The 26661-nt window shown below is 48.0% G+C and overlaps 1 protein-coding gene across 1 annotated transcript; it reads right to left on the bottom strand.

The window, feature by feature from the left end:
* Positions 1-187: 187 nt before the first annotated feature.
* On the bottom strand, positions 188-26661 carry Scamp2 (secretory carrier membrane protein 2). Its single transcript, XM_027414966.2, has 9 exons — positions 26487-26661; positions 12571-12639; positions 12033-12131; positions 10237-10354; positions 8470-8598; positions 7721-7880; positions 6379-6480; positions 1816-1936; positions 188-1600 (listed from the first exon to the last, which is right to left on the bottom strand). Exons 1-9 carry the CDS (start codon positions 26541-26543, stop codon positions 1466-1468), a joined length of 990 nt encoding a protein of 329 aa, XP_027270767.1. The 5' UTR covers positions 26544-26661; the 3' UTR covers positions 188-1465.

Raw genomic sequence — 26661 nt, 5'->3', positions numbered from 1 at the left:
TTAGGAAGAGGCCAAGTTGCCAATGCCAGGGCCCTCGATTCTGCCTTTCACTCTTGGAAGGGGTTTCTCCTCAAGAGTGGAGTGGCTTAACAGTCTCTCATAGTCCAGCTGCCAAGGATCTTAATTATCACCTCATCTTAGTAGGCCCTCAGCCCTCCCAAGTCCACCAGAGACATAAGGACCAGTGTTGTCTGAAAATCTTATTTTTATTTAAGCACAAAAATTGAGACATGACATATACATTTGTACATGGAGGAAAATACCAGAAAGTTAACAAAACCCTGGTGGCTGTCATTACCATTCAGTGGCTCTAGTGATAAATGGGATGACAGCATGAGGGTAGCCTCAGGAGGGCCCCAGTTCCCAGAGGCAGGAGGCTGGCCATCTTGGTGAGCTCCTGCAGCACTGACACAGCACAGGGTCCAGGTTTCAACGGTGACCTCCTAAGTGTCACTGTAGTGACACCTGTGGAGTCTCCAGCACAAGTGGAAAGGGACCTAGACTCCACTGTGGGTATGGGAGGAACCCTCAGAAAGATGGCTCAGCAGTCCTGCCTGCAGGATATAGTTCTGGACTGACATCCTCCAGCCACCCTAGGAGTTTTAAGAGGTGAGTATTGCTGAAGATGGGGCAGGAATAAGGCTAAGGCAGAGAGGCAGAGTCCCTCAAGAGGGCAGAAGCCAAAACAAACTGGTCAAATGACACCTACCCTCTCTCAGAAAACTGCCAGAGGCTGGGCAGGACAACTTGAAGGACTGCTTTCAGTCCCTCCCAATCCCCAAGTCCCAACCAACCTCACTCAGAAGTCTGAAGAGAAGGGCTAGCCTTCGTTTCAGAGGGCACAAGGTGCTATTACACCATGGGACAGAGAAAGCATAGAGGGTCACGACTATTGTGAGGAACATCTGGGGGCCACCTGAAGCATCATTTGAGGAGCATCTGTGCACCCACCCAGAACACAGCTCATCTAAAGTGGAGCCCTGGGGAGGCTTATGAAGCCTAAGCATGAAAGGTGAGACTGTGGAGGCCCCAATACAGGTCAAGCCTGCAGAGGGTGGAGAGGAGTCCAGGGTGCCTATGGAAAATTCCTGGTACAGTGAGCCCAGGTCTTCCAGTGATCCTGTGTGGGGTGTGAACACGCATGCATGTAAGTGCATTTGTTTTCAGGGGATGCAGCCCCACTACTTCCAGACAAAAATCCTACCATCAGAAAATCCACCGTTAGAAAAGGAAAGACAGCTTTGTTATTTTTTTCTTTTCCCTTGTCCCTGTCCCTGTCCCTTCCTGCCCTTCCCTTATGTGGAAGGGAAAGCTGACAACTGACTACTGAGGAAGGAACAGGAACAAGACAAAATCCCTGCCAGGTCTGTGCTGGGCATAACCACTGTATAAGGCACCCACGGAAAGTGCAGCTCAGAGGGCAGGTGAGAGAAGACGCTGGGTGAGGGAAGGAGAGTCAGGAAGATTAATTCCCCTGGAAGGTTCCTCGGGCAGCAGATGAGGCAGCACTGCGGAAGGTTCTGTTGCTGAAGATGCCCTGGGAAAACTCTTCCTGAGCCTGCTGGAAGCTGGCTCCTGTTCGGCGGTAGAAGGCATGTACCTAGGGAACAAGGCTGGGGTGAGAAGAGCCCAGAGCATCAGGGTATGCTCCCAAAGGGGCCTCCCAAGAGTTCAACCTTGCCTGGCTGCTCACCCGGAGCCTTGGACAAAGGTGTTGGGCTCCTGAGGACTTCAGGAATGAGGAATATTTAGATGCCCACCCAGGAAGAGATGGAGCTTTTACTTGTGTTTGCTGGTAGGTCACACCCTACTTACCCGCTGCAGGAGGAAGAGTGAGAGCCCAGCACAAAGGGTAAAGAAGCCAGCCACTACCATCATGATGATAGACACAGGTAAGGGCCCATCGCGCAGTGTAGACAGGGCTGCAAGCCAACCACTACAAAAGGAGACACAGAGGTGAGGTAAGATTGAGACTTAGAAGCCCCCAAGAGGAGCATTTCTCCCAAATGACTGTGTCCTGGCCATCACCTGGGCATCTCCCTGCAGCACAGGGAGCTTTGTGGTTCAATGTGAAAGACCAGGATGTGAGCACTGATAGGCCCACACTGTTCCAACATGACCGCTCCTGAAGTCTCAGAGGTGGAGGAGTCACATGGAAATCTGGCCCAGCGAGGTCAAGAAAGGAGATGTGACAACTGCCTTGTCAGGATCAGCCCAAGGCTCAGTGTATGTTGCTGATTGAGGGTGGGCACAGGGAAGACACTGGCTCTGCACAGAGGACTCTGGGGAGAAGAGCACTGGCCAGCCTGTTGCCTTTATCTTGTCACCTCAGCTTCCCTCATCAGGACCTCTGCCTTTAGTGGTTATGTCATCCCCACAGCCTCAGTGTCCTTAGCTGTAAAGGGATTTTTCTCATGCTGCCTGACTTCAAAACTTACAACAAAGCTACAGTAATCAAAACAGTGTGGGAACAGCATGAAGACAGAGCAATGCCATAGGCTTCAGAGTCCAGATATACCTATTTTAAAAAGCGATTTTAAAATTTTTTTCTATGCATTGTTGTGTCTGCATAAGGGTGTCAGATCCTCTGAAACTGAAGTTACAGACAGATGGGGGCTTCCATGTGGCTTCCGGGAATTGAACCCAGGTGCTCTGGAAAAGCAGCCAGTGCTCTTAACCACTGAGCTATCCCTGCAACCCCAGTCTACCTTTTTTTCTTTTCTTTTCTTTTCTTTCTTTTTTTTTTTTTTAATAAGGGTCCTAAAACCAAAAGGGAGCAGTGAGATGATTCAGTGGGCAAAGGTGCTTGATGCCAAGTTTGATAATTTGAGTTTTATACTTGAATTTATCCTTGGACCTTCACATCATGTCCTGGCACATGTGTCCCCTACCCTGATAAATAAAAGGAATTTTAAAAAGGTTTTAACACCCCAAAGGGGAACTTATAGTCTCTACAAATGATACTGGGACAGCTGGTTCTTACTTCAACCATATATTAAAATCCACTCAAAATGGGGCAAGGATTTAATTGTAAGAGCGGAGGCTGTAAAACTCTTTGAAAAGCCAGGCATGGTGGCACACACCTTTAGTCCCAGTACTGAGAAGGCAGAGGCAGGAGAATATAAGTCCTAAGACAGCCTGGTCTACATTTCAAGCTCCAGGACAGCAAGGACCATAGAGAGACCTTGTCTCAAAGTAACAAAAACAAATTCTTAGAACAAAAACAGAAGTAACTTTCCATGACCTTGAACTTACTGGTGGTTTAAGTGTGACACCAAAAGCGCAAGCAACAATAGAAAATTACAGCACCAGAGAAACCTGGTTCACCCAGTAAAGGACTTGCCACCAAGTCTGACAACCTAAGCTTGATCCCAAGAACCCACATGCTGGAAGGAAAGAACTGACTCTCACATGTGGGTCTCTGCATACATGTACATGTACACTAAAGGAAAATCAAAACCTCTTGTGTATTAAAGCTAAGTGCTGTGGCTTATACCTGTAATCTCAGCAATTGGGAGGCAGACCCGGGAAGATCAGCAACCTTGTTTCAAAAAAAAAAAAAGGCATAGGAGAGCTAAACTGGTAAAGTGCTTGCAGCATAAGCTTGAAGACTTGAATTCAGAACCCATATAAAAAACCCAGGTTTATAATCCAGGCAGCGCTAGGAAGGCAGAGACAGAGACAGGTGGATCCCTGAAGTCTGCTGGTTTAACTAGCCTTTCCAGCAAACTCCAGGCTAATGAGAGATCCTGTATCAAAAAACTGTGGAGAGGTGGCAAAGTGACTCAGCAGGTAAAGGTGCCTCCTGCCAAGTCTGACAAGCGAATTCAATCCTGGAACTCAAGTGGCAGACAGAGGGTTCCTGCAAGTTGTCCCCTGACCTCCATCTGGATGCATGCGACACACATGCACACACAGACACACACACACACACAGACACACACACACAGACCACAGAGACACACACACACACACACACACATGCAGCAAAAAAGAAACAAGGTGGATGGTGCTTGAAGAATGACCCTCTGTCTACCACACAGAGGTGTACATATGCATCCCTACATGAATATTCTTGCACATACATAGAGAAAACAAAATGGTCACAGAAGGTCTATGGGAAGGCAAGAACAGGCAGGAACCACCAGAACTCACTGAGTACAAGTCAGTGAGGGCAGGGCCAGCACCAGACATCAAATCTCAAGGGTCACAGTCCAGAGTGCACACAGCAGTTATTAATCATAGCATGTCCCAGCCCATCACCACTCTTTTATTTGAGATACCATCTCACTATGTATCCCTGGGTGACCTAGATCTTGTTATACAGATCAAGGTGGCCTCAAACCAAGAGCTTCATCTGCCTCTGCCCTCCTGAGTGCTAGTATTAAATGCATGAGCCACCAGGACCAGCCCTCATTTGTTTTTTTGAGACAGAGTTTTTCTGTATATTCCAAGCTGGCCCAGAACTACATAGCTTAGGCTGACCTTGAACTTTCAATCTTCCTGTCTCATCTCCCAAGTGCTGGGATTACAGACATGGGCCACCCACACTTGGCCAATCTAGCTTTCCTAACAACATCCAGTTTAGAGTAAAAAGCAATGAAACTGGACCATCCGTCCATGGAGTCCAGATGAGAACAGTAGAATGAGAAGGAAGCAAGGTGGTAGTGTGCTCAGGCTCGGAATGCTAGTACAGCCAGCCCTCTCCTGACACTCTGGACTTGCTAACTGCTGTAGGGAGGGTACCAAATTAGTGACACCCTTCCAGGCTCATGCTCTCAGCCCATGCCAGCATGACCTTTTTGCAATGTTCCCTGTATGTTGGGGTAGAAAGGAAAACATCAGCCATCAGCTTTTCTTTTGGAAATTAATTCTGAGCTGAGACTGAGTTAGCCAGGAAACTCAAGCCAGCTACAAGCTCCAGAATGGCAAGCCACCTCTCCAGGGAGACGAGCCCCATCTCCTACAGTCACAAGGCCCTGGGAGAAAAAGTAAAATGGAAGCTGAGGATGTAGCTCCATTGGTAGAGTGCTTGCCTAGCACACAAGAGGCCCTGGATTCCATTCCACGGGTTACATAGAACAAACAAAACAAACAAACAGATGGGGCTGGAAAGATGGCTCAGCAGTTAAGAGCACTGGCTGCTTTTCCAGAGGTCCTGAGTTCAATTCCCAGCACCCACATGTGGCTCACAACCATCTGTAATAAGATCTGACATCCTCTTTGGCCTGCAGGCATACATGCAGACAGAACACTGTATATGTAATACATAAATCTCAAAACAAAACAAAACAAAAACCTAACAAACAGGTACAGCTTGGAGGCAGAATGACAAGAAGTTTAAGGTTGTTTTGGGATAACATAGTGAGTTTGATAGAGGTAAGGTGCTTTAAAGGCCAGGGCATCCAACAGTCCCTGGGAGGATGCTGCAGGAGAAAAAGCAAGAAGCTGCCATACAGTGCCAGACACAGCCCTAAAGACTTAAGCCAAACTGGCATGGTGGCTCACATCTGAAATCTCAGCTCTCTGGAGGCAGGCAAGAGGATCACCATGAATTTGAGGCCACCCTGTGCTATATGTTAAGTCCCAGGCCAGAGTGAGACTCATCTACACACCACAGAATGTAGAGAACAAGGAAAGACAGTAGCTACTGTAAAATAATGGGAAGCGGGAGTGTGGCTCAGGGATAGCATTTACTAGCATGTGCAAGATTCTGGGTCTGACACCTAGAACCACAAAAAAGAAAAAGATGAAAGAGGAATTGCATAAAATTTCCTCAGCGATTGAAACATTCTATCCTATAGGAAGCTCAAGAAAGAAGGTAAACAATTAAAAATAGATTCAGGAAGTCTCTGAAACTGACCAGATTCACTAAGCACCTCCCTGCCAGAGTAAGCAATAAAAGCTGAGAGACCTCCTTTACTGAAGGAAGCTGAGCTGCAAAGAACTGAGACCAGGCCAGATGCCTAAAAGTGATTTAGACAGAATCTCTTGAAAAGAACACTCAACCTGTGGAGGTGCCTTCAGGCTGTGCAGTGTACTCCAGGTTCCCAGCCACCCATGCTGGGTTGGCTTTGGTGATACAGTTGTCTTAGAGTCATTTCTGCTCCGGTAAGTACCCCTCACCCATATCCTTGTAAGTGATCCTAATAAAACTTACTGGTTCACCAAGTTAGGCTTTGGTGGTATCAGTACTTTGTTCTACGGTGGGTTCCCTATCTGGGGCAAGTAGATGTGTGAGATGCTTCATCACACAACAGAGAACCAAGGCAGATCATAAGGTACCCTCCACCCTTTCTCCACCATGGTTGAAACAGGCTCTCTGGGAGCTAAGAAATGGCAAGAAAGTTGAACCCTCCATGATACTTCAGGTCTTACCTGGTTCCCAAGTTAGGCAAGCCAATCATCTGGATGAAGTAGATGCCTATTTGACAAAAAAATACAAAGAAGAACACGAAGAAGCTGAAAGAATTGTCAGACCTGTGGAGAGAGAAAGAAGTAAAATCACAAGAGGTCTTGGGGCCAATGAGATGGCTCAGTAGGGAAAGGTACTTGCTGCCAACCTGATGCTCCATGTTCAATCCTGGAGCCCAAAGGATGACAGGAGAGAACACTCACAAGTTGTGCTCTGACATACTTATGTGCACTGTGGCCTGTATGTATATGTGAATGTACACACACACCAAAAACAAAAAACAAACAAACCTAGAGCTGGAGAGATTGCTCAACAGTTTAGAGCACTAGTTGCTCTTCCAGAGAACCTAGGTTTGCTTCCCAGGATCCACATGGTGGTTCACAACTGTCTTAACTCTAGTCTTAAGGGATCCAACGCCCTCTTCTGGCCTCTGAGGACACTGCATGCATATGGTGCACAGATATTCATGCAGGCAAAACACTCATACAATCTTTAAAGCCCATGAGTTCAATGCCCTAAACTGCCCCCAACACACACACACACACACACACACACACACACACACACACACACACCACACACACACACACACACACACACACACACACCCACCCCTGTAGATATCAGGGGAAGGAAGGCTATCTGTGGAGTAGCAAACTGGTTAAGACTCCTCAAGTACCTCCACCAGTGTGCTGTTTTGTTTGAGACAAGCACTCTATCAACTGAACCATATCCCTGGCTTTGACCACTGCATCCCTGAGAATCAGAATACTGTGGAAATTAATTCAGGATCTGCCTGACACTTGGAAGACTCCCAGCCCTAAAAGCATCAAACATGAAGTATAATTCCAAATCACACACACACACACCCCCCCCCCCCGGGTGTCTTAGAGATACATCCATCTATGCTCCCAGAGCTAGCTTACATATTGGCAACAGATGCCTGAGATCATAAAGATGAGACACAGACAGCATCTGACATCCGAAGGGCAGCACCTCCAGCCTCAGAAAGGTGCTCCTTCTTCACAGCAACTGAATCCCTACCCACCAGCAAGTCTTCCCAGGAACAGTACAGCAGCAGGGGAGACTTCCAGTCACTCACATTTGCCTATGTTTATTCATGAACAGGCCTCTAACAAACCTCATTTACAGGCTACTCTTAATTTGTCTAATCTGACTCAGTGAGAAAAGGAAAGCAATTTCCCCACCACTTGTTCTGAGTGGGATGAGGCCCAGAGCTTGGATCTAATGGCTGCTCCTGGGATGCCAGCCATACACCTCATCCCTTGTACTAGCTCCACTCACCTGAAAGCCTTGTAGATTGGTCGGTACCAACAAAGGAAGGCACAGGGGGTGAAGATCACAAACCAAAGGATGGAGAGGCCAAAGGCTGTTCCATTAGCGGCATTGCTTGTGAACCAGGCCAGGCATGCAAGCAGGTTTAGAAACAGCGTCACTGAATGCACTGGGAAAGGGCAAGGAGAGAAAAGTGGCTTGACCCAAGGTGGCTGGAGGACTGCTGCCCACAGAGCAAACCGCTCCCTAGGAAAGGCCTGTTGACAGGGAGGCTGCAAAAATAGTAGGGGATGTCAGCTACACTTCAGCAAGCTTAGCTTCCAGATCCTGGTTCTCTGGGACCTCACACCAGGGACCAGGCTTTCCTAGAGAGACCTAGGTTTCAGGGATAGGCGTGGTGAGGTGCAGACCCAGGGCTGATCCTCAGGAAATGAAATAACCCTTTCTTAAAGGCCCACAATGGAGCTGCACAGTCTTTTTCATCACTGCTGGAACCTAGAGGCCTGTGAGGGAAGGCCTTTACTCAGGTTGAAGTATGTGAGCTCTACAGGAACACTAGTCTCTGGCTAGTCCCCTCTCCCTTTCAAGGTAGTCTAACTGGCCCTATAGGCAGGTTGCCAGACAGAACATAAAGAACCTCCCAATGTCAGCCCAAACATAGGGAAGGACAGAGTCTGTGAGAGGTCCTGACCCCAGGGAGCAAGGCCCAAAGTAAACACAGAGATCTCGAGACATTGCCAATGCACCCTGGAACTCACACATCCAGAGATAGTAAAGCATCTTGCATATCCGCTGGTAGTCGGCAGGGATCTCCGTGGAGAAGTCCTGATAGAAGCAAGGCTTGACCGGGCACCATGAGGGTAGGGGTGGCCAATTGTTGTCTCTCACTGTGAAAAAAAGAGTTCAGTCTTATCAGTGGCATGGAGGAGAGCACACACTGGCCCAGTTTGTAGGCAAAGCAGAGCTTGCAGAGGTGCCCCTACAAGCAGAGTTCAGGAGTTTCAGGGGGCTTCACGGAACATGAAGTGAGATCAAAGAGGGACCCAGAGAGATACCCACAAGTTCACTCCAAGATAATGAAGCCCAACTACATTAGAGCTAAATATCCTAAATCAGTGGTTCTCAACTGTCCTATTGCTGGGACCCTTTAATACAGTTACTGGTGTTGTGGTGACCCCCAACCATAAAATTATTTTTGTTGCTAATTCATAACTATAATTTTGCTACTGTTATGAGTCATAATACAAGTGTATGTGTTTTCTGATAGTCTTAAGTGACCCCTGTTAAAAGGATCTTTCAACCCAAAGGGGTCACAACCCACAGGTTGAGAACCACTGACCTAAACAATGTGTTTGTTTCTTTCAAGACAGTAATGTAGCCCTGGCTGTCCTTCAATGTGGACCAGGCTGGCCTCAAACTCACAGAGATCTGCCTGCTTTTACCTCTTGAATGCAGGAATTAAAAGGGTGAGCTAACATATGCCTTTTAAACTATTTTTTTGTTTGTTTTTTGTTTTGCTTTTTCGAGACAGGGTTTCTCTGTGTAGCTTTGGAGCCTATCCTGGCACTCGCTCTGGAGACCAGGCTGGCCTCGAACTCACAGAGATCCACCTGCCTCTGCTTTCCAAGTGCTGGGATTAAAGGCATGTGCCACAGACGCCCAGCTAAACTATTTTTTTTTTTAATTAATGATCAACTCATAAGCAGGACAACCAGGGTTGTCGTCATAAGCATACATAGTGTGACTATCCTTCAAGTCAGGCAACCACCATCTTGGGGAGTTCAGCTTCACCCTCTAGCAAAAGTATTATCCCAGCTGGGCTTGTTGACCATTTACCTCCCCCCATGGTGGGGGGTCAGGTGCTCCTCATCTAAGTATCTGGATACTCCCTACCACATGTTTGCAATTCTGCTTTAATTGCACATGGCCTTGGGGAGGAGCTAGAGTCTATAGGGAAGGGGGCTCCATCGACACCACTACAGGGAAGTCCTCATCCCTGCTGGGTAAGGCTTTCCAGGGACATCCTGTTGGAGGAGGAGCACCCACACCCCTGTAAGTAACCCCTCACTCATGCCCTGTAAGGAAGCCCATGAAGCTCATTGGTTCTGCAGAGTGAACTTTGTCATTGGGACCTTGTTTATGTCCCCTCTAGGAAGGAATTTTAGCACGAAACTCTGGGCCCAGGGAATCAAAGAATTTTAGAACTGGGAAGGAATGCAAAAATCACCCACATCTATTGGGCCTATTTTGCTGGTCTCCTAACTTCTGCCTTACTGCCTTCTACCCCAGAGCCAGCACCTTTCCTTCCTTTTTTGGATGCAATCTTGCTCCTTGGCTGGCCTGGAACTTGAAATGATCTTCCTGCCTCTGCCTCTCACTTGTTAGTTTACAGATATTGCCACAATGCTGAACTCCCCAAACTAATATGCTTCCAAAATCAAAGCTTTGCAAGATCCCCCATGAAGATAGCTCAGAGCACTCCTTGTTCCAGGTAGAGCAGGCTAAACCCCAACAGTCTCCTTTACCATGTAAGTTTGCCGCAGTGTTCTGCAACTCTCGCTCCTTGCGTTCCAGCTCAGCGGCTTTCCTGTCTAATTCTTCCTGCTGCCGAAGCAGGCCTGCCTGGGCTGCAGCTGCAACAGCCTAGAGAGAACAGGAGCAGGGAACACCCAGGAATGAGAAAGGAACAGTGTCAACCCAGGTGGGCCAGCAGAGCCACTTCACCCAGGCAGGAATAGCTAGCAGGTAGTCTCAGAGGCAGTCCTGCCCAATAAAGTGTCTTGGGTGCTAAGGAATAAATACCACGCAAGAGCCTAGTGACCCATTGCCCACTTTTGACTCCTCAGTCCTTGCCAAGACTCTCTACTTCCTCCCCCTCACCCATGGCTCATCTAGTCCCCCATACTGTAGTCCAGGCTAAATTGAAGTATATAGTCCTTTGGGTAACAGCAAAGGGGAAAGACCTCACAGGAACCCAACCTGAAGCCAGAAACCCAGAGACCCGAAGCTAAAGGGAAGAACCCAAAGCATGTGTGCAAAGTGGAGACAATGCTAAGCTGCCAGCGGCAAGCAGAGGGAGGATGTGAGGCAGGCCACCGACACCAAAGCAGCCTCCCGCCCTACTCTGCCCAAGGAGCTGCCTCCAGGCCCACCTGAACAATGTCTGGCCATGCCCTGGGGACAGTCCATGATGTATGGCCCTTCTCTGCCTGACTTTCATGGCATGCAGTGGCCAAGCTTTATCACCTCTGCAGGCAGAGCAGAGCCTTCTAATGAGGCAGCTCAGGGACTCTCAGGTGAGGCTGAGTAGAACTGGGCCCAGGGTCCTGCTCCTGCTGCTGCCACCACTGTTTGGCCCCATCTTCCTCCTGAAGAATGAGACTATAGTCCTCTCTGAGGGAGCAGGCAGTACACTGGTCATCTCACAGGATGACAACTAGGCATGTGTATACACATATACATTCCACCAAAGCTGTTCTCCAGAGAGCCAGGTTTGCCTCTGCAGGTTGGGGGGGTGGGGGTGAACTTCAGACACTGGGACTAGAATTGACCATACAGTGTCACACTGAGGGTCCTAGGCTTATCTCTCTGTGCCGTCACTGGAACAGAGGCAGGGTCTCTGCATCCCATCACCCTGCATGTAGGGACCATGTCATTTCACAGGGTTCTAGGACCCAGCCTTCAGGCTCCAGGTGCCCAGCCCACCCTCTTGCTCATCTACACTAGGCCTACCTTCGGAAGCTTTCGCATGTAGCTGTCCCTGGGAATACTATCTCCTCCTAGTAGCATCTGCCTCTCTGAGGGCTCACCCGCTGCCAGGAATCGGGCAGGCAGAAACTTGCTGGCCTGCCTAAGCAGGAGCTGCAATACACAACTCCACTGTGGGCCATGCTCACCAGGGCAGTGAGAAGCCTGGGGTGGGAATTGGGGGGTGGGGAAGTGACTGAGGCTGGCATTAGGCACAAGCAGTCAAGGTTCACCAGACTCAGTGACGAGAAAAAGGCAAATAGGATAGACAGCAAGAATAAATGAGGTTGAAAAAGAGCGCGCCCAGGGATGTAGCTTGGTGAGAGAGTGTAAGGCCCTGGAGTGGCACAACATGACAGATGCTCTCTGAAGACACCAAGGAGCCCAGCCCAGTGAGTAGTGCTTACTTCAGGGGTGGGGGGTGGGAGGACTGAGACCATGGGTTGGCTCCAAAGAAATGCATAAGCCACCACAGGGGTGAAGGCCCTTGGCTGCCCCCAACCCTACTGGTTCAGCTATGGATCTGGGTGATTCTCACTTGCACAGGAGAAGCCAAAGAACTCTCAACCTGTACCTGAGGCGTTGGCTGTGCTGGCTCCACTGAGGGCTGGAGAACTGCTGGCTGGGAGGGCCCAGGAACTTGTGTGACAGGAACCGTTGTTGCTGCATTTGTCTGTGTGGGACAAAGGAGGGAAGTGAGTGGGTTCTACTGGTGGTAACCCCCCAGTGAGGGACCTGATCTGGGCTCTCTTCTGCAGGTTTTGGGCCAACAAGGCTTAGATTTGGAGAACAGTGAACTCTAACCCTCACCCCCTAACCCACACTCCTGGCCTTGTGGGATACAAGACTTTCTGGCATTGCCCTGTCCTGCCCTATAAGAGAGGCCCACATCACAGAACCGACAGGAGAACTTCAGTGACTTCTGGTGATGTCTCCATTCTTACCTTACCCCAAGTCCACATTCAGACTGTCCCTCTGAGGATATTAACTTCTCCAGAGCTGTTCTTCTATGCCATGTTCCTTGCCCAAGACACCTTGGCACCTCCCACTAACACACATGCCACCACCTCCCAGAAGACTGCACAACTAAGAGAAAGGACATAGTCACCAACCTCTGAGAAGGGATTGAATTCAGCCAGGCCACCCTGAGGGGCATTGGTCAGCTGGGTCACAGAGGGATCCTAGGAAGAAGAAAAAGAGGCATTAGATATTGACAAGAGAAAACATCCCTGACCAGGGGCCAGTGCAATCCTAATGGCTCAGTGTGGTAGCGTATGTCTGTGATCTCAGCACTCTGGAGGCCGAGGCAGAAGGATTAGGATCAAGAGTTCTAGGCCAGCCTGGGCTTACATAGAGAGTTCCATGCCAGGCAGGGCTATAGAATGAGAGAATAAGATCTTGTCTCATAAAAGCCAGAAATGCAAGTCATCAGTAGAATACAATCTGTCCCGTGTTTCCATCCTCTTGCTCCCGCCCTCCTCTTTGCTTATGTGGCCCTTTTGGTGGCAAGGGCAGTTTGTGTTCATCCCGCCTCTCCATGGCAGGCACCCACCCCATCCTGGTCATGTGTATGGGGTTCAGGTCTTGCTCCACAGACATGTAGGAACTCTGGGAGGAACAGCTATGAGAGAGGCCACCGTGCCACTGGCTGGGGTCTCTGCAATCTGTCCCCAGACCTGCACTTTGTTTTGTTTTTCCTATAACTCAGGTCAGCCTCAAATTGTAAAGACTAGGATGGCCTTGATCTCCTGATCCTCATGATTTCATCTCAATTACAGGTGTCTACCACCACATCTGCTCTACAGACTCAATTTTTAAATACACTGTCAGTGTCACAGACAGAAGGCAAGCCCCTCAGTTCATAGGTGTGGAAAGACACTGGTCATGGTGAAGTGTCTGGAGCTGGCTTCCTATTCTGAAACTTAAAAGAGCTAAGTATCAGTACCGAATATGTTCTCTGGCTTTTCTATACAGTAGTTCTTATCTTCCCACTGGAACCACCAGCTCCTAGGGTAAAGCTGTGGTTTACTGTGTCTGACCACCCCCAGTGCCACACCCTGAGTGGAGTACCAGCTGGAATCACTGGGTCTCTCGACAGCCTCATCTTAGGGACCCTGCACCTCCTTCCAATCTCCTCCACCAGACTGCATCCTGTATGTTCGACACCCACCTCTGTTTTGGTGACTCCTGCAACTCAGAGAAGGTGACAACGTAGGTTCTGGTGGTCACCAAAAATCAAGGGGATTGGTCCTGAGGTTATTTGCACTGGCAGTCATCTCTCAGAACCAGCCAGCCTGCAGGGAGGCTTTGGTCCAGGATTGGCCCCCCTTTCAAAGCCAGCAGATACCCGCCAGTGCAAGCAAGCCCAAGTCACTGAAACCAGACCCACCAGTCAAGCGACTGGCTACTACTGTCTGTCACCACAGGACACAGGAACCAAGGGGCAGCTCAGGTAGCAGTTTCAGCAGCTGGCGCATACACACCTGGCTAAGGTGTACACGTTTAATAGGCAGCTTGAAGCTCAAGGCAAGATTTCATTTCTATCACAGTAACAGGCAGGCAGCAGATTCTTGAGGTAAGATGGAGATGGGAGTGACTACCCTATCCACACTGATTCTCCCCCTTTCCTTCTTCTAATATCTGCAAGGTGTGGCCCTGGGGCCCTAACCAGGCTCATCCCTACCAGTGAGCTGAGACTGCTCTGCAGCTGGGGCACTTAGGGTTGGTCCACCTTCAGGCTCCTTGGGGCTTAGTGAGGGGCCTATGGCAGAGCAGAACCACAGGAAAGGTTGGGGAACAAATGCCACACTGTAGTGCTTCCTTTCTCTAAAGTACTGCCTCAGGCAACAGGACCTGCAGCACAACAGTGGCCCAAGAACTTGGAGGCATCTTGCCTGGACCCAGTGAGCTTAAAATACTGACATATGGGTACTTCTCATGTAAGGAAACCTGGGCTCCCCTTGGAAGCTGTGGGCAGCTTCAAGATAGGCTGAGCTTAGGTGAGGACAGAGAAGAAGTGAGAACTAAGGGAAGGTGACATTTTCTGAGTGTCTACTATGTGCCAGGCTCACCACATGACGTTACTGTGAATTCTATTCGCCAAGAATTGATCACCATGTCATATCACCAGAAGGTGCTATCAGCCTTTCTCATCTTGCTTTTATTCATTTATTTTTGAGAAACTTACATCATATTGCCTTACAGAATCTAGTACCTACAGACCCCTTAACCCTATCCTGAGACAAGAATCCCTCTGTGTAGCTCAACCTGTCCTGGAACTTAGTATTGTTTACCAGACTGGCTGTGAACTCAGATCTTCCACTGTGACTTCTCCAGAGCTGGGATTACAGATATGTGCAACCACACCCAGCTCCATAGTGACTTGGCTTCTCTCCTTTGTGTCTATAATGTGTTGATGGGCAGACAAGATTGCTCAGTGGGTAAAGGAGATTGTCACCAAAGCCTGAGTTTGATCCTTGACACCTACAAGGTGGAAGGAGAGAATGAACCTGCATGTTGTCTTCTGATCTCCACACATGCAGATACATACACATAAAGGGAAGGAAGAAAAGGAAGAAAGAAAGGAGGAAGGAAGGAAGGAAGGGAGGAAGCAAGAATGCTATTATACTGCATTCTGTAAAGACCTGAAAAAGATCAATGGTCAGCTTTTGTGTTTTACAGTTCTACCGAAAAAGGCAACCATGAACTTCCTCATTTAGCCTTCACCACAGCCATATGAGAGACAAGTACACCTGATGTAGACGGGAAAGCCCAGGCTCAGTGTGGGGATCGTAGCTATTAAAGATCACTGGCTGGGGATGGCTCAGTGGTGGGCATCACTTGATGCTCTTCCAGAGGAACCACATTCGATTCCAAGCACCAACATGGTGGCTCACAGCCATCTGTAACTCCAGTTCCCGGGGATTTGATGCCCTCTTTGGCCTCCTCAGGCCACATACACATGGTATACAGGCATACACACAGGCAAAACACCCATGTACATTTGAAAAAAAAAAAGTCTCAGAGCAGTGTCCGAGCTAGACTCTGAATCCAGGTCTGACTCTAGGGACAGTAAGCCTGAGACTGCAATGCTGCAGGACAAATAGAAGGTTATTGATCACTATGTGGCTAAAAAAATGAAAAAGGGCTTACTTATTGAACTTCTAAGAACTAGATTTTTGGGGCACATCTTTAGTAAGACACAGGTAGTCTTTTCATGTAAAGGTCACACGGATGAAGGCAGCACTTGGGAGGCATCAGCATATCTAGTGAATTCAAGGCCAGCCTGGTCTACAAAGCGAGTTCCAGGACAGCCAGGACTGTTACACAGAAAAACTCTTGTTTCAAAAAAACAAAACAAAAAAGTCAGATGTGGACCATGAGCTTTCACTCTAAGTCACAGTTACCAGCATCAACTTTTCCTACTTAAGAGCACAAGACTCTTACTTGAGTCAAGCAGTTATTTAAAAGGATGGTGAGATCTAAGTTTCACTGACACAGAAGAAGTAACCTAAACCCCCCTCAGCTGCTCAGACTGGAACACGTTTTACTGAATTTATGAGAGGGGAGAAAAGCTCCTAAAGTTAATTCTTTACATTCAGTGAACAGTGGCAGTGTGAGGAACACACTAAGATAAGCAAGACTCGGCTCCTTCCTCTAGTTCCCTCACAGTATGGTGGACTAGTAACTGAAACAAGTAGACACATGCCAAGAGCATACTGGGATGAGGTACAGAGTGACTGACAGGAGGGAAAGGAGATCCCTCAGAGGGCTGGGAAGAGGGTGGGTGGGATGGTTAGCTTTAATCGTGAACTCGCTTCAACCTTATAATCATCTGGGAAGAGTCTCAATTAGAGACTGTTCACATTGGGTTGGTTTGTGGGTTTGTCTGTGGGAAGTTACCTTAATTGATATGGGAAGCCCCAAATCACTGTGGGTGGCTCCATTCCCTAGGTGCGGGGGTGGGGGTGGGGGTGGGGAAGGGGGCAGATCTTCAACTATGTAAGAGTAGAGAAATCGGAGCTGAGCACAAGCAAGCAAGTGAGCATATGCACATCATATGCTCTTTGGTCTTAACTGCAGGTGTGAAGCCTAGCTGTTTCAAGTTCCTGTCTTAACTTATGTAGAATTATAAGTTCAAATAAACCTTATTCTCCCCTAAGTTGCTCTTTGCCAGGGTATTTTATCACAACAGAACTGAAACTAGAGTAGTGGGGTTTCCAAAAGGAGGAAGGCAAGCAGCAGGTAAGAGGAGTATTTCCATAGAGGTAGGGTGTGAGGGCCCTGGGAGAAGCATGGCTGGGTTGGGGCTTACAAGGACCCCTTTTCCTGGTTTGGAGGGAAATCTCTCTTCATGTGTTTCATATTTCCTGATGAGCCTCATTGACTTCCCTGCTTCCCCATGTTATATTCCGCCCACAAGCTCCTGATGTGAGACTGTTCCAGGCTCCAAAGAAGCACATTACACCTCAGATCTGGCGTAGTAGTGCACACATGTAATCCCAGCATCATGAGGCTGGCAAGGAGAACACTATAAGCCACCCTAGGCTACCTACATAGTGAGTTTTAAGCCAGTCTAGACTACACAGTAAGACCCTGTCTCAAAACAAAACATCCTTAAAGTTATACCAAAAGGTTTCATTATATAATTGCCAAGTTAGTTTTGTCAAGTTAGTTTCATTAGGGCCAGCAGGAAAACATCAAAAGAACAATATAAGAAAGACTGTGGAAGTATGGGTGACCTCTTTTCAGTCTTCCAAATTTTATATATTGTGATTATGACACTTTTACCTAAAACACAAGGACTGGAGGAGGGACAAGTTGCCCCCAAAAAAGTTAGGGATTTAGCTCATTTCAGTAGAATGCTTGCTTAGCAAGCACGAAGTCCTTGGTTTGATCTTCAGCACAGCATAACTGGGCAGGATGGCACACATCTGTAATCTCAGCACTCCAGTGGAAACAGGCTGATCATAAGTTCGAGGTACACACCATTAATCCCAAATGCAGCTCTATGGATTTGAGGCCAGCCTGGTTTATATAGTGAGTTCTAGGCCAGCCAAGATCATACAGTGAGATGCTGTCTCAAAAAGCAAACAAACACACAGGCCCATCATAGTGTCACATGCCTGTAACCCCAGCCCTTCGGGGACTGAAGCAGGGAGATTTGCCTCGAATTTGAGGCCAGCTTTGGCTACATGGTGGTAACAAAATCATATCTCAAAGGAGATGAAGGGGGCGGCCAAGTATTTGAGAACCTAACTGAAGGCAAGGCATACTCTGGGTCTTCTACCTGCCACTGGGAGTGATGTCTAAAGCACAAAGGAACTTCTCGGCCCCATATTTGAGGGCCTTTTAGGCCCTGAAACACCCCTTATGGCATGGTCTATCTTCAACTTGTGCTACTTGCTTTCTCCTCCCATTTCTTCTTATCCATTCCCTACACAAACCAATCCATGAAATGCTGAGGTGGGACCACCAAGCAAAAGCCTTCCTTGTTCTTGCCCCTGGAAGAAACAGTGCAGAGAATCAAACCTGATCAACACTGAGTCCAGGGGAGAGTAAAGGCAGCAGCGTCACATGGGAGCTGGGAGTGTCAGGATAGGTGTTCCTTAGCTGGCATGAGACCACCTAAGCTATAAATAGAACATGCTTGTGTTCTGTGAATGAAAAGACTGTACTTGGGTATTTTGCTTGGTTAGTTTTCTTTTTTAGAGACAGAGTTTCACTGTATAGCCCTGCTGGCCTCCAAATCACAAGATCTGCTTGCCTCTGCCTCTTAACCTCTGGGATTAAAGGTGTACACCACCATATCTGGCTTAGTTTTCAGTTTTGCATCATTTTCTTTCTTTCTCCTCTCTGTGTACCCCCCCACCTCACCTCCCCTTCCTCTCTTCTTTCTAATTTGAGGATGACCCTGTTCTCCTGATTCTCTTGCCTCTACCATCCAAGTGTTGAATTACAAGCTTGTGCTACTACACTCAGCCTGGAAGAAGGTCATGGAGGCTTAGAGGTGAGAGTATAGAGAGAACAGCCGGGAGTATCAGGAAACCAGCCTGACAAGGGGAAGCCAGACTGGAGCAGTCAGGACTTGACCTCAGTAGCAGGGAGCTGCAGCCACAGGAATTTGAGCAGGGTATATATACCATGACCATTCTGGTCATCATGAGGGTCATGCAATGTCAGATCACAACTACTACAGGACAGCAGCTTGGGGTGGAGGAGCCAGGAACTCCAGAGACCTGGGGTAGACGTCATGGGCTCAGCAACTCAAAGTTGGTTAAAATGGAAAGGTTGCCAGGAGACTGTTTTTTCAGGCTGTGTGGGAAGGGAGAGGCCCCTGCAGATTCTGGACCACACCAGGAGGTGTCTGTGGAACACATCTATGTGACTGGCATGTCTAGAAAGGTGCAGATGGATGCTGGAAACATTTGTCAGAGCTTGAGAGTCAGCTGAGGACTAGAGCTACGACACAGCTAGGATCTTTGGGTAAGGAGCTATTCTGAGGCTACTGAGGTGGAGGCAGAAGAGTGAGAACCAGACCCAAGACAGCACTCAGAAATACTAAATGGAGGAGACAGGAAACGAAAACAGACTGAGATAAGCCAAAGTTATCAGTCAGAGAGATCCTGGAGAGAGTCAAGCCAGGCAAGTGTGTGTCACACAAGCAGCAGACAGCTCCACAGGTTCATAGAGAGGTCAGGTACGGGGTGTGGTAGACAGGTACTGGGTATGGTCAGATTGCTTGCAATCTCAGTACTCAGGAGGTGGAGGCAGAAGGATCAGGAGTTCAAGTTCATCTTTGGCTCCAAGTTGAGGTCCAGGCCAGCCTGGTCTAATTGAGATATTGTCTTATGGAAAAACCAACCAATTAGCAACAACAACAAAGTCAGGCATGGTGGCACATGGGAGGCAGGTGGATTTCTGTAAGTTCTAGAACAGCCTGGTCTACACTGAGATCCAGGCCAGCTAGGAATACATAGTGAGATCCTGTCTCAAAACAAACAAAAAACAATTGCTTTGGGGCCATGGCCATGCAACTGTTCAATCTGCCCACTTTTCTGAGTCCTAATGCAGAAAACCCTAACTTCCTTTTTCTTTTCTTTCTTTCAAATACTGCCCAAAATCTAAGCATGTCGTCTCATAGCATAATGCCAACTCCAGACAGCTGTCCAGATGGAGGTGTCCTGCCTTTATTATGCACTAAGCCCACTTTGAGCTTTCTCAGACTTTCTTTGAAGCCACCAGCTTTCACCACATGGCTGCTTGCTGACCTCCCTTGATGAGCATATACCAGCTTAACTAAAAAGGCATGGCTATCTTCCTCTTCTCCATGTCCCCCTTGCTGGTGGCTGCCGTGGGTTACAGTTCATTTGCCCTGTTATTTTCTTCCAAACTACAATGCAATTGTCAGAGACTAAGAACAGGACCCAAGACTGAAGCGTCCCCGGATGACAGATGGAATACAGGAATACAGAGGTGACATCTTAAAGGAGTGACTTTTGGTTCTTGCTGTTCTTCCATCCACAGTCCCCCATCTTCTCATCTGCCAGACTTTCTGCCCCCTACCCCAGCCTCTTTCTGGCACGGGGCTCTGCTTTTCCTCCTGAGACTCCTCACAACTTACCTCCGTGCCCTCAGCCTACCCACAGAGCACTGCCCTTGGCCGTGAGCATTAGCTCTCAGCCCTGCCAACCACAGACCACATGCTTGTTTACCCTGCTCTCTGGCACTAGCAGGTGGAATGGCAGGGCTTCTGGTGTGTCTAAAGGTGTGAGCAACCCAAGGGGGCACTTGATGGCCCTGGGCACGCCTTGCAATTCGGACACCACCCTTCTCTGAGTGAGTCTGTCCTGGTTAAATATTACCATCCTTTGAACAAACGATAATACTATGCAGAGTGACTCCAAAGAAAATTTAACAGAAGTGTAGAGAAAATTTAGCAGAAGTGTAGAATTTCATCGGAATCTCCAGCCAAGTTCTAACACCCCTCCTGGCTCCAGGTGCCAAGCATAAAGGCAGGACACCTCCATCTGGGAACCTACCTGGAGGTGGCATTAAGCTGTGAGACTGTTGCCACTTTCAATTTTTTTCTTAAAATAATTTAAAGATTTATTTTTATTTCATGTGTACAGGTATTTTGCCTGGATATATGTCTGTGTACCATATGCATGCTTGACCCCTTTGGAGGCCAGAAGAGGGTGTTGCATTCCCAGGAACTAGAGTTACAAACAGATGTGAGTTGATATATGGGTGCTGGGAATCAAACCAAGGTCGTCTGGAGAGCAGCCAGTGCTCTTACCACTGAGCCATTGCTCCAGACCCACTTTCAAATTTCTTAAGACCATGCTCCTGCCTGTTCTACAATATAATCAAATTTCTTAAGACCATGCTCCTGCCTGTTCTACAATAACTTCTACCAGGTCCTTAAATTGGATGTGGTGGTGCACACCTAGAATCCCAGCACTCTGGAAATGGAGGCAGGAAGATTAGGAGTTCAAAGACAGCCTCAGTTACACAGCAAGTTTGAGGCCAGCCTGTGATACATACATGACACCGAAGGAGGAGGAGGAGAAGGGGAAGGAAGGAAGGAAGGAAGGAAGGAAGGAAGGAAGGAAGGAAGGAAGGAAGGAAAAAAGAGAGAATACTATCAGGTCTTTTTGTGAGTCTGAGAATTCCCAAATCTGACAAGCTAGAGCTGACCCCTTTAGGGAAGTGGCACAGGCCTTAGTGTCTATGTTACAGTCCTGTAACTATTCACACAAATCACATTTCTGCCATTATCTCCCACAGGAGAGAAATGTTTTGCATCCCTGGGAGGCAACCACAGCACTGAGATTTTCTTTAAACTAACTGCAAGGAGGCAATGTGTGAACGAGAGTTGGTGTGAATTGGCAACTCCAAGCCCTGAAAGACTTCTCTGTTCCGCATCACCATCCCTTCCACACCCCCTGAGACTAGCCTCTTCTGCTGTAACTGGCAGAATGCTCAGAGGCAAGCAGCCCTGGCATTTGCTTGGGTGGTCTGATTTTTAGTGGACTGCTTGTGTGTGTGTGGGGGGGGGGGGGTAAATACAATGATGCCTCTTTTTAGTTTTCCACCTCTGCATCACTCAACAAGACTCGTGAGAAACATCTGTGAAGAGACAACCTGGAATCATTCCAGTGCAGGGACCCAAATATCCAGAATTAACAGAGGAACCAGGGTGTAGCCAATGGAGGTTGTGAAATCACTAAGGCTTGGCTTGCAGCTTCCTGCTTCCTCCTAGGAGTTTGGTAAGCCTCTGCCACATTCTGGGGACTTCACTTTCCACTCAGAACTCTTTCTTAGCAGGACATTTTTCTAATAATTTCAATTATACCTGATAATTTCAATTATATCTATATGCAAGGAAAGGGTTCATGGAAGCCTGTGATTATACTTGGAGGCAGAGGAAACCGGGGCTTCATAAAGAACCTGGATAAGGGGCTGGGGAGATGGTTATCAGTAAATGGTTGTCTTTGCATAATGTGAAAACCTGAGCTGGATACCCAGAACTCCCTTTTTATTTCAAGTTGAAATAAAAGGTTTTTTTGTTTTGTTTTGTTTTGTTTTTTTTTTATGTGCATTGGCCTTTTGCCTGCCCGAGGGTGTCAGATACCCTAGAACTAGAGTTACAGACAGTTGTGAGCTGCCATGTAGGTGCTGGGAATTGAACCCTGGTCCTGTGCTTTTAGCCACTAAGCCATCTCTCCAGCGCCCAGAACTCCCTTTTTTAAAACTTTTTTGAGAAAGGGTCTCACTGAGTATCCCTGGCTGGCCTCTGTAGAGACACTCACTACAGACACTCACTCTGTAGACCAGGCTGGCCTCAAACTCCCAGGGACTGCTTGCCTCTGCCTCCACAGTTCTAGGATTAAAGGCATGATAGCACACCTGGCCAGAACTCGCATTAGAAACAAAAACAAAAACAAAAAGCCAGAAGTAGGGGTTAAGAGTGCTTGCTACTCTTTCAGTTCCTAGCACCCACATCAGATGGCTCACAACTACCTGTTAACAATAGCTCCCAGGGACTGCTTGCCTCTGCCTCCACAGTTCTAGGATTAAAGGCATGATAGCACACCTGGCCAGAACTCGCATTAGAAACAAAAACAAAAACAAAAAGCCAGAAGTAGGGGTTAAGAGTGCTTGCTACTCTTTCAGTTCCTAGCACCCACATCAGATGGCTCACAACTACCTGTTAACAATAGCTCCAAGGGATCTAATACTCACATCTGTGCCCTCCTCCCTTGTGTGTTTGTTGTCATGTGTATACGACTCACATGACAACAAACACACACACACACACCCCACATATTTATACATAAGCCAGACACATTTGTAATCCCAGTACTGGGTAGTCCCAAAACAGATTCCTGGGTCACTGGCCTGGATAGCCAAGTTCCATACCAGTAAGAGACAGTCTCAAAAAAAAAAGGGGGGGGGGAGGGTTTCTCTGTGTAACAGCTCTGGCTGTCCTGTCCTGGAACCTGCTGTGTAGACCTGGCTGGCCTTGAACTCAGAGATCCACCTGCCTCTGCCTCCTGAGTGCTGGGATTAAAGGTGTGCAACACCATGGCCAGGCAAAAAATAAATTTTTTTAAAGAAAAAGTGAAGGGTGCCTGAGGAATGGCAACAACAACAGAAAAAGTCCTCTGACCTCTACACACCTGCATACACATGAACATACAAAGAAAAAAAAGGGCAGCAAAACTTGGGTAAGGGAATCAACTCCAAAGATGCATGGGAGTTTCAGTAGCTTTCCTCAGTGTGAGCAGAAACAGAGTTCCGTGGTTAAGTAACTGAGAATGCTGGGTCAAATATCTTCCTTCACTGTAGGCCTTAACCAAACTGGAAAGGGCCTTAACCAAACTGGAAAGCCTTGTCAATCTTCAAGGAAAATGTAATAGGAAAGGATTTCTCAAGCCTACCTGAACACAGAACACAGCACCCTAGGAAATTCAAAACATGGCTGGGTGGTGGTGTTTCACGCCTTTAATCACAGCACTTGTGAGGCAAAGGCAGGCAGATCTCTATAAGTTCGAGGCCAGCTTGGACTACAGAGTGAGTTCCAGGACAGTCAGGGTTGTTACACAGAGAAACCATCCCTGTCTTGAAAAAACAAAAAAAGGAAAAAAAAGGGAGGTGCTGGAGAGATGACTCAGAAGTTAAGAGCACTGCCTGCTCATAACCAACATGGCAGCTCACAACTGTCTAACTCAAATTCCAGTTCTCCCTCACACACACATATATGCATGCAGGCCAAACACCAATGCTCTTTAGACAAACAAGAAGCCAGGTGGTGGTGCAGGCCTTTAATCTAAGCACTCAGGAGGCAGAGGCAAGAGGATTACTACAAGTTTCCAGGCCAGCCAGGGCTACATAGCAAGACCCTGTCTCAAAATAAATAAATAAATAAATAAAAAGGTGACGAGAGTGACAATACCCCAGCCTTTCCCTAGCTGACCTAAAGTAACCCCAAGACAGAAATGTATGAAGTTCAAAAGTCTTTCAAATAGCACCGTCTGGGCAGTGGGACCCAGGTCTAGACCCCCTGGGATGCTAACTCTGAATGAATGCTGCTGACACACTGCTGTTGGCTCTGGCTCTAGCATGGCCCAGCCTCAGTTCTGGCTTCTGTAAAGCTGAGCTGAAGATGTTAGAATAGACTTCCAAGAACATTTACAGTCCTCTAACTGTCAGCCAAAATAGCAAGTATATTTTTGCAGTCCACCATTATATGGTATGAGAAAAAAAAACAAAAAACTGTTCTCCAGACTGACTTAGGTGTGACAATTTGAGTCTGTCACCTCTCCACCTGCTCCATCCTGAGCTATGAGCCAACACCCTGTGTAAATGAAACTGGGTTCACACCTAGTCATTCAGGGACTACGCCCTCCCAATACCCTAACCCTGGCAATATAGCACACACATCCTAAAGGAAGCAAGGGCAGTTCTGACCAGAAGGAGCTCCGGGCAACAGATGCAAGGCTGCTTCTCCTCCTCATACAACTTCCTGCCAAGAATGGAAAGCCATTCCAGTATGAGGGGGAGCCTACCAGTCAGCCGAGCTCTTTTCTTCCCACACAGGATTCCCCTCCAGATGTTGCCGGTTTGCCGGCCAACAGCTGCTTCCTGCCCTATCATATCCTGAGGCTGCCTGGACAAACTGTCTTACTTGAATGCAGTGCATAAGTTTCTTTTTGTTACTTCTAAAGTTACTCTCACAGTTTGCCCAATCATTTCCACCACAGTTGTGCTTTAAGACTTTCAAGGAGCTACTATTAATACAGGACAGAAGAAACCTGCCCACTGCTAACTCTGGAGAAGATCCTGCTGCAATGCTGGACAGTTGACTGCCCTGATAGCAGCAAAAAATTTATTATTCTGACAGAATAAAACTGAACAAAGGAACATCACTGCATACCACATATTCCAAAAGACTATTGGATCCTTGCTACTTATATAACCCAAACTCCAGTACCAAAGGAGTTTGCACAAGACATTAACACCACAACTGCAAATATTCACTCAAATAATAGAGGCAACTGTTTGCCTTACATAAGAGACAAGGTCCTGCAAAGGCTCTGTCAAGAAATATTAAGCTAAAAGAGGAATATTCTAAATTCCCCAGTGTAACAAGGAATGAACTACCAAAATCTGCCTGAGGGCTCCTATCATCTAGGTCACCTTGAGATAGAAGCAGAAAATTTCCACTCTCAGCTTGGCTGGGTGTGATGGCACATGCTAGTTATGGCTGCATTTAGGAGGTAGAAGAAAGACTCCAAGTTCAAGACCAGCATGTGACACACAGGGAGTTCAGGGCCAGTCTGTGTGACATTATGCTCAGTGGTAGTGGATTTGCTTAACAAGTGCAAAGTCGTAGTTCAATTCCCACCACTGCAAAACTTCAAAACAATTAAATCTTCTGACACATAACCATCTAGTTCAGGGCATCTTTGCTTCCACCCTTGGAAGAAGGATCCATGGTGGAAAAGCTCACATGACTTCGCCAACACCTGCAGGAAACTTTGAAGTTGCAGATGACCAAAATAAAATGAGTTTGTGTGCTTGGTGACATCTGACACAGGAGAAACAGCTGGGCTCATAAATCACCAGTCAGCACAAGCACCCATCTCTCAAACTGGCTTCGGGCAGACATGAAAGAATTAGTATAAAGTGCCTTCCCGCTGACGAGAGTTCCTGTCTTTCAGCGTAGACAAGGGGGCATCCCTGTGTTCTCCACTCAAAGGTTTGGCTTTAAGTTCAAAGACTGTTGTATTCTTGAATGTTCCAAAGGTCAAGTCAGGAACCACCCATGCAGATTTGCCAAACCAGTGTACCTTGTGTTCCAAGCTCCTTCACCACCACCCCACCCTACACCACCCCACCCCACCCCTGCAACCGTCTCTCCTGTGGCCCAAACTCACTCCTAACAAAGTCCTTGGCCAACATGTACAATTTTGACCCAGACCACTTTCTGTCTTGGGCTCTCTTCCTACCCTCCCTCAACCTTCTTCTCCTGATAAACACACGGGACTCTCCTGTGCTTCGCTACTGCTGTTGCAGCTGGGGTATAAGGTTGTCTCCACCCCACTAGACTTCTACTTCCTCATTATGTTTCATCCTAAAACGGCTCAAGACAGGTAGGTGCCCAAGACTGCAGAAATGTCACAGCCACATTTTTTCTTCTCTTCCTGACTCTGGGACACCTCCCCAAGGGTAAGAACGTGCCTGCTGTTCCTTTCACCAGCAGTGTTCAGTCTGGGAGGCTACACCCGGAGGTGCTGTAAGAGCCCACTTCTTTGCTAGCTGCAGCGCCCCGCCCCCTTGCCGCTGTTCCACCTGTTGCAAACTCCCGCCCCCATGCAAATTATGATAGGCCAGCCTTCATATTCCATTCTCTCATTGGGCAGGCCATCCGTCCCTCCTACGCCACGTCCCCCGGCTTTGGCGAAAGAGGCCCAGGCCTCGGCCTTTGGCCCTAGAGAGATCTGAGAGTTGGGGGTTCTACCTGGAAGGGGTTTACATCCACTGGGTCCGCGAAAGGGTTAGTGTCGAAGGCCGACATGGTGATCGGAGGCCAGCGGCGATCTCCGCGAGCGCTACTGCCTTCGGTCACTCAGACCCAGCAGCACTCAGTGTAGAACCTCCACTTCCGGGAGCCAGGCAGCCGTTCTGGCGCAGGC

The sequence above is a fragment of the Cricetulus griseus genome, chromosome 4 (assembly GCF_003668045.3).
Source record: "Cricetulus griseus strain 17A/GY chromosome 4, alternate assembly CriGri-PICRH-1.0, whole genome shotgun sequence".
Lineage (NCBI taxonomy): Eukaryota > Metazoa > Chordata > Mammalia > Rodentia > Cricetidae > Cricetulus > Cricetulus griseus.
This window is presented reverse-complemented; position numbering and strand designations above follow the sequence as displayed.

What these genes read in the sequence shown, in the direction of transcription:
- Scamp2 (XM_027414966.2), bottom strand. Translation starts at nt 26,543, where the DNA reads ATGTCGGCCTTCGACACTAACCCTTTCGCGGACCCAGTGGATGTAAAC. An exon ending in AATTCAATCCCTTCTCAGAG is followed by an intron (nt 12,132 to 12,570) that starts GTTGGTGACTAT and finishes TGTCCCACACAG; the next exon opens with ACAAATGCAGCAACAACGGT. An exon ending in CACTGCGGCAAACTTACATG is followed by an intron (nt 8,599 to 10,236) that starts GTAAAGGAGACT and finishes TTTTTTTCACAG; the next exon opens with TGAGAGACAACAATTGGCCA.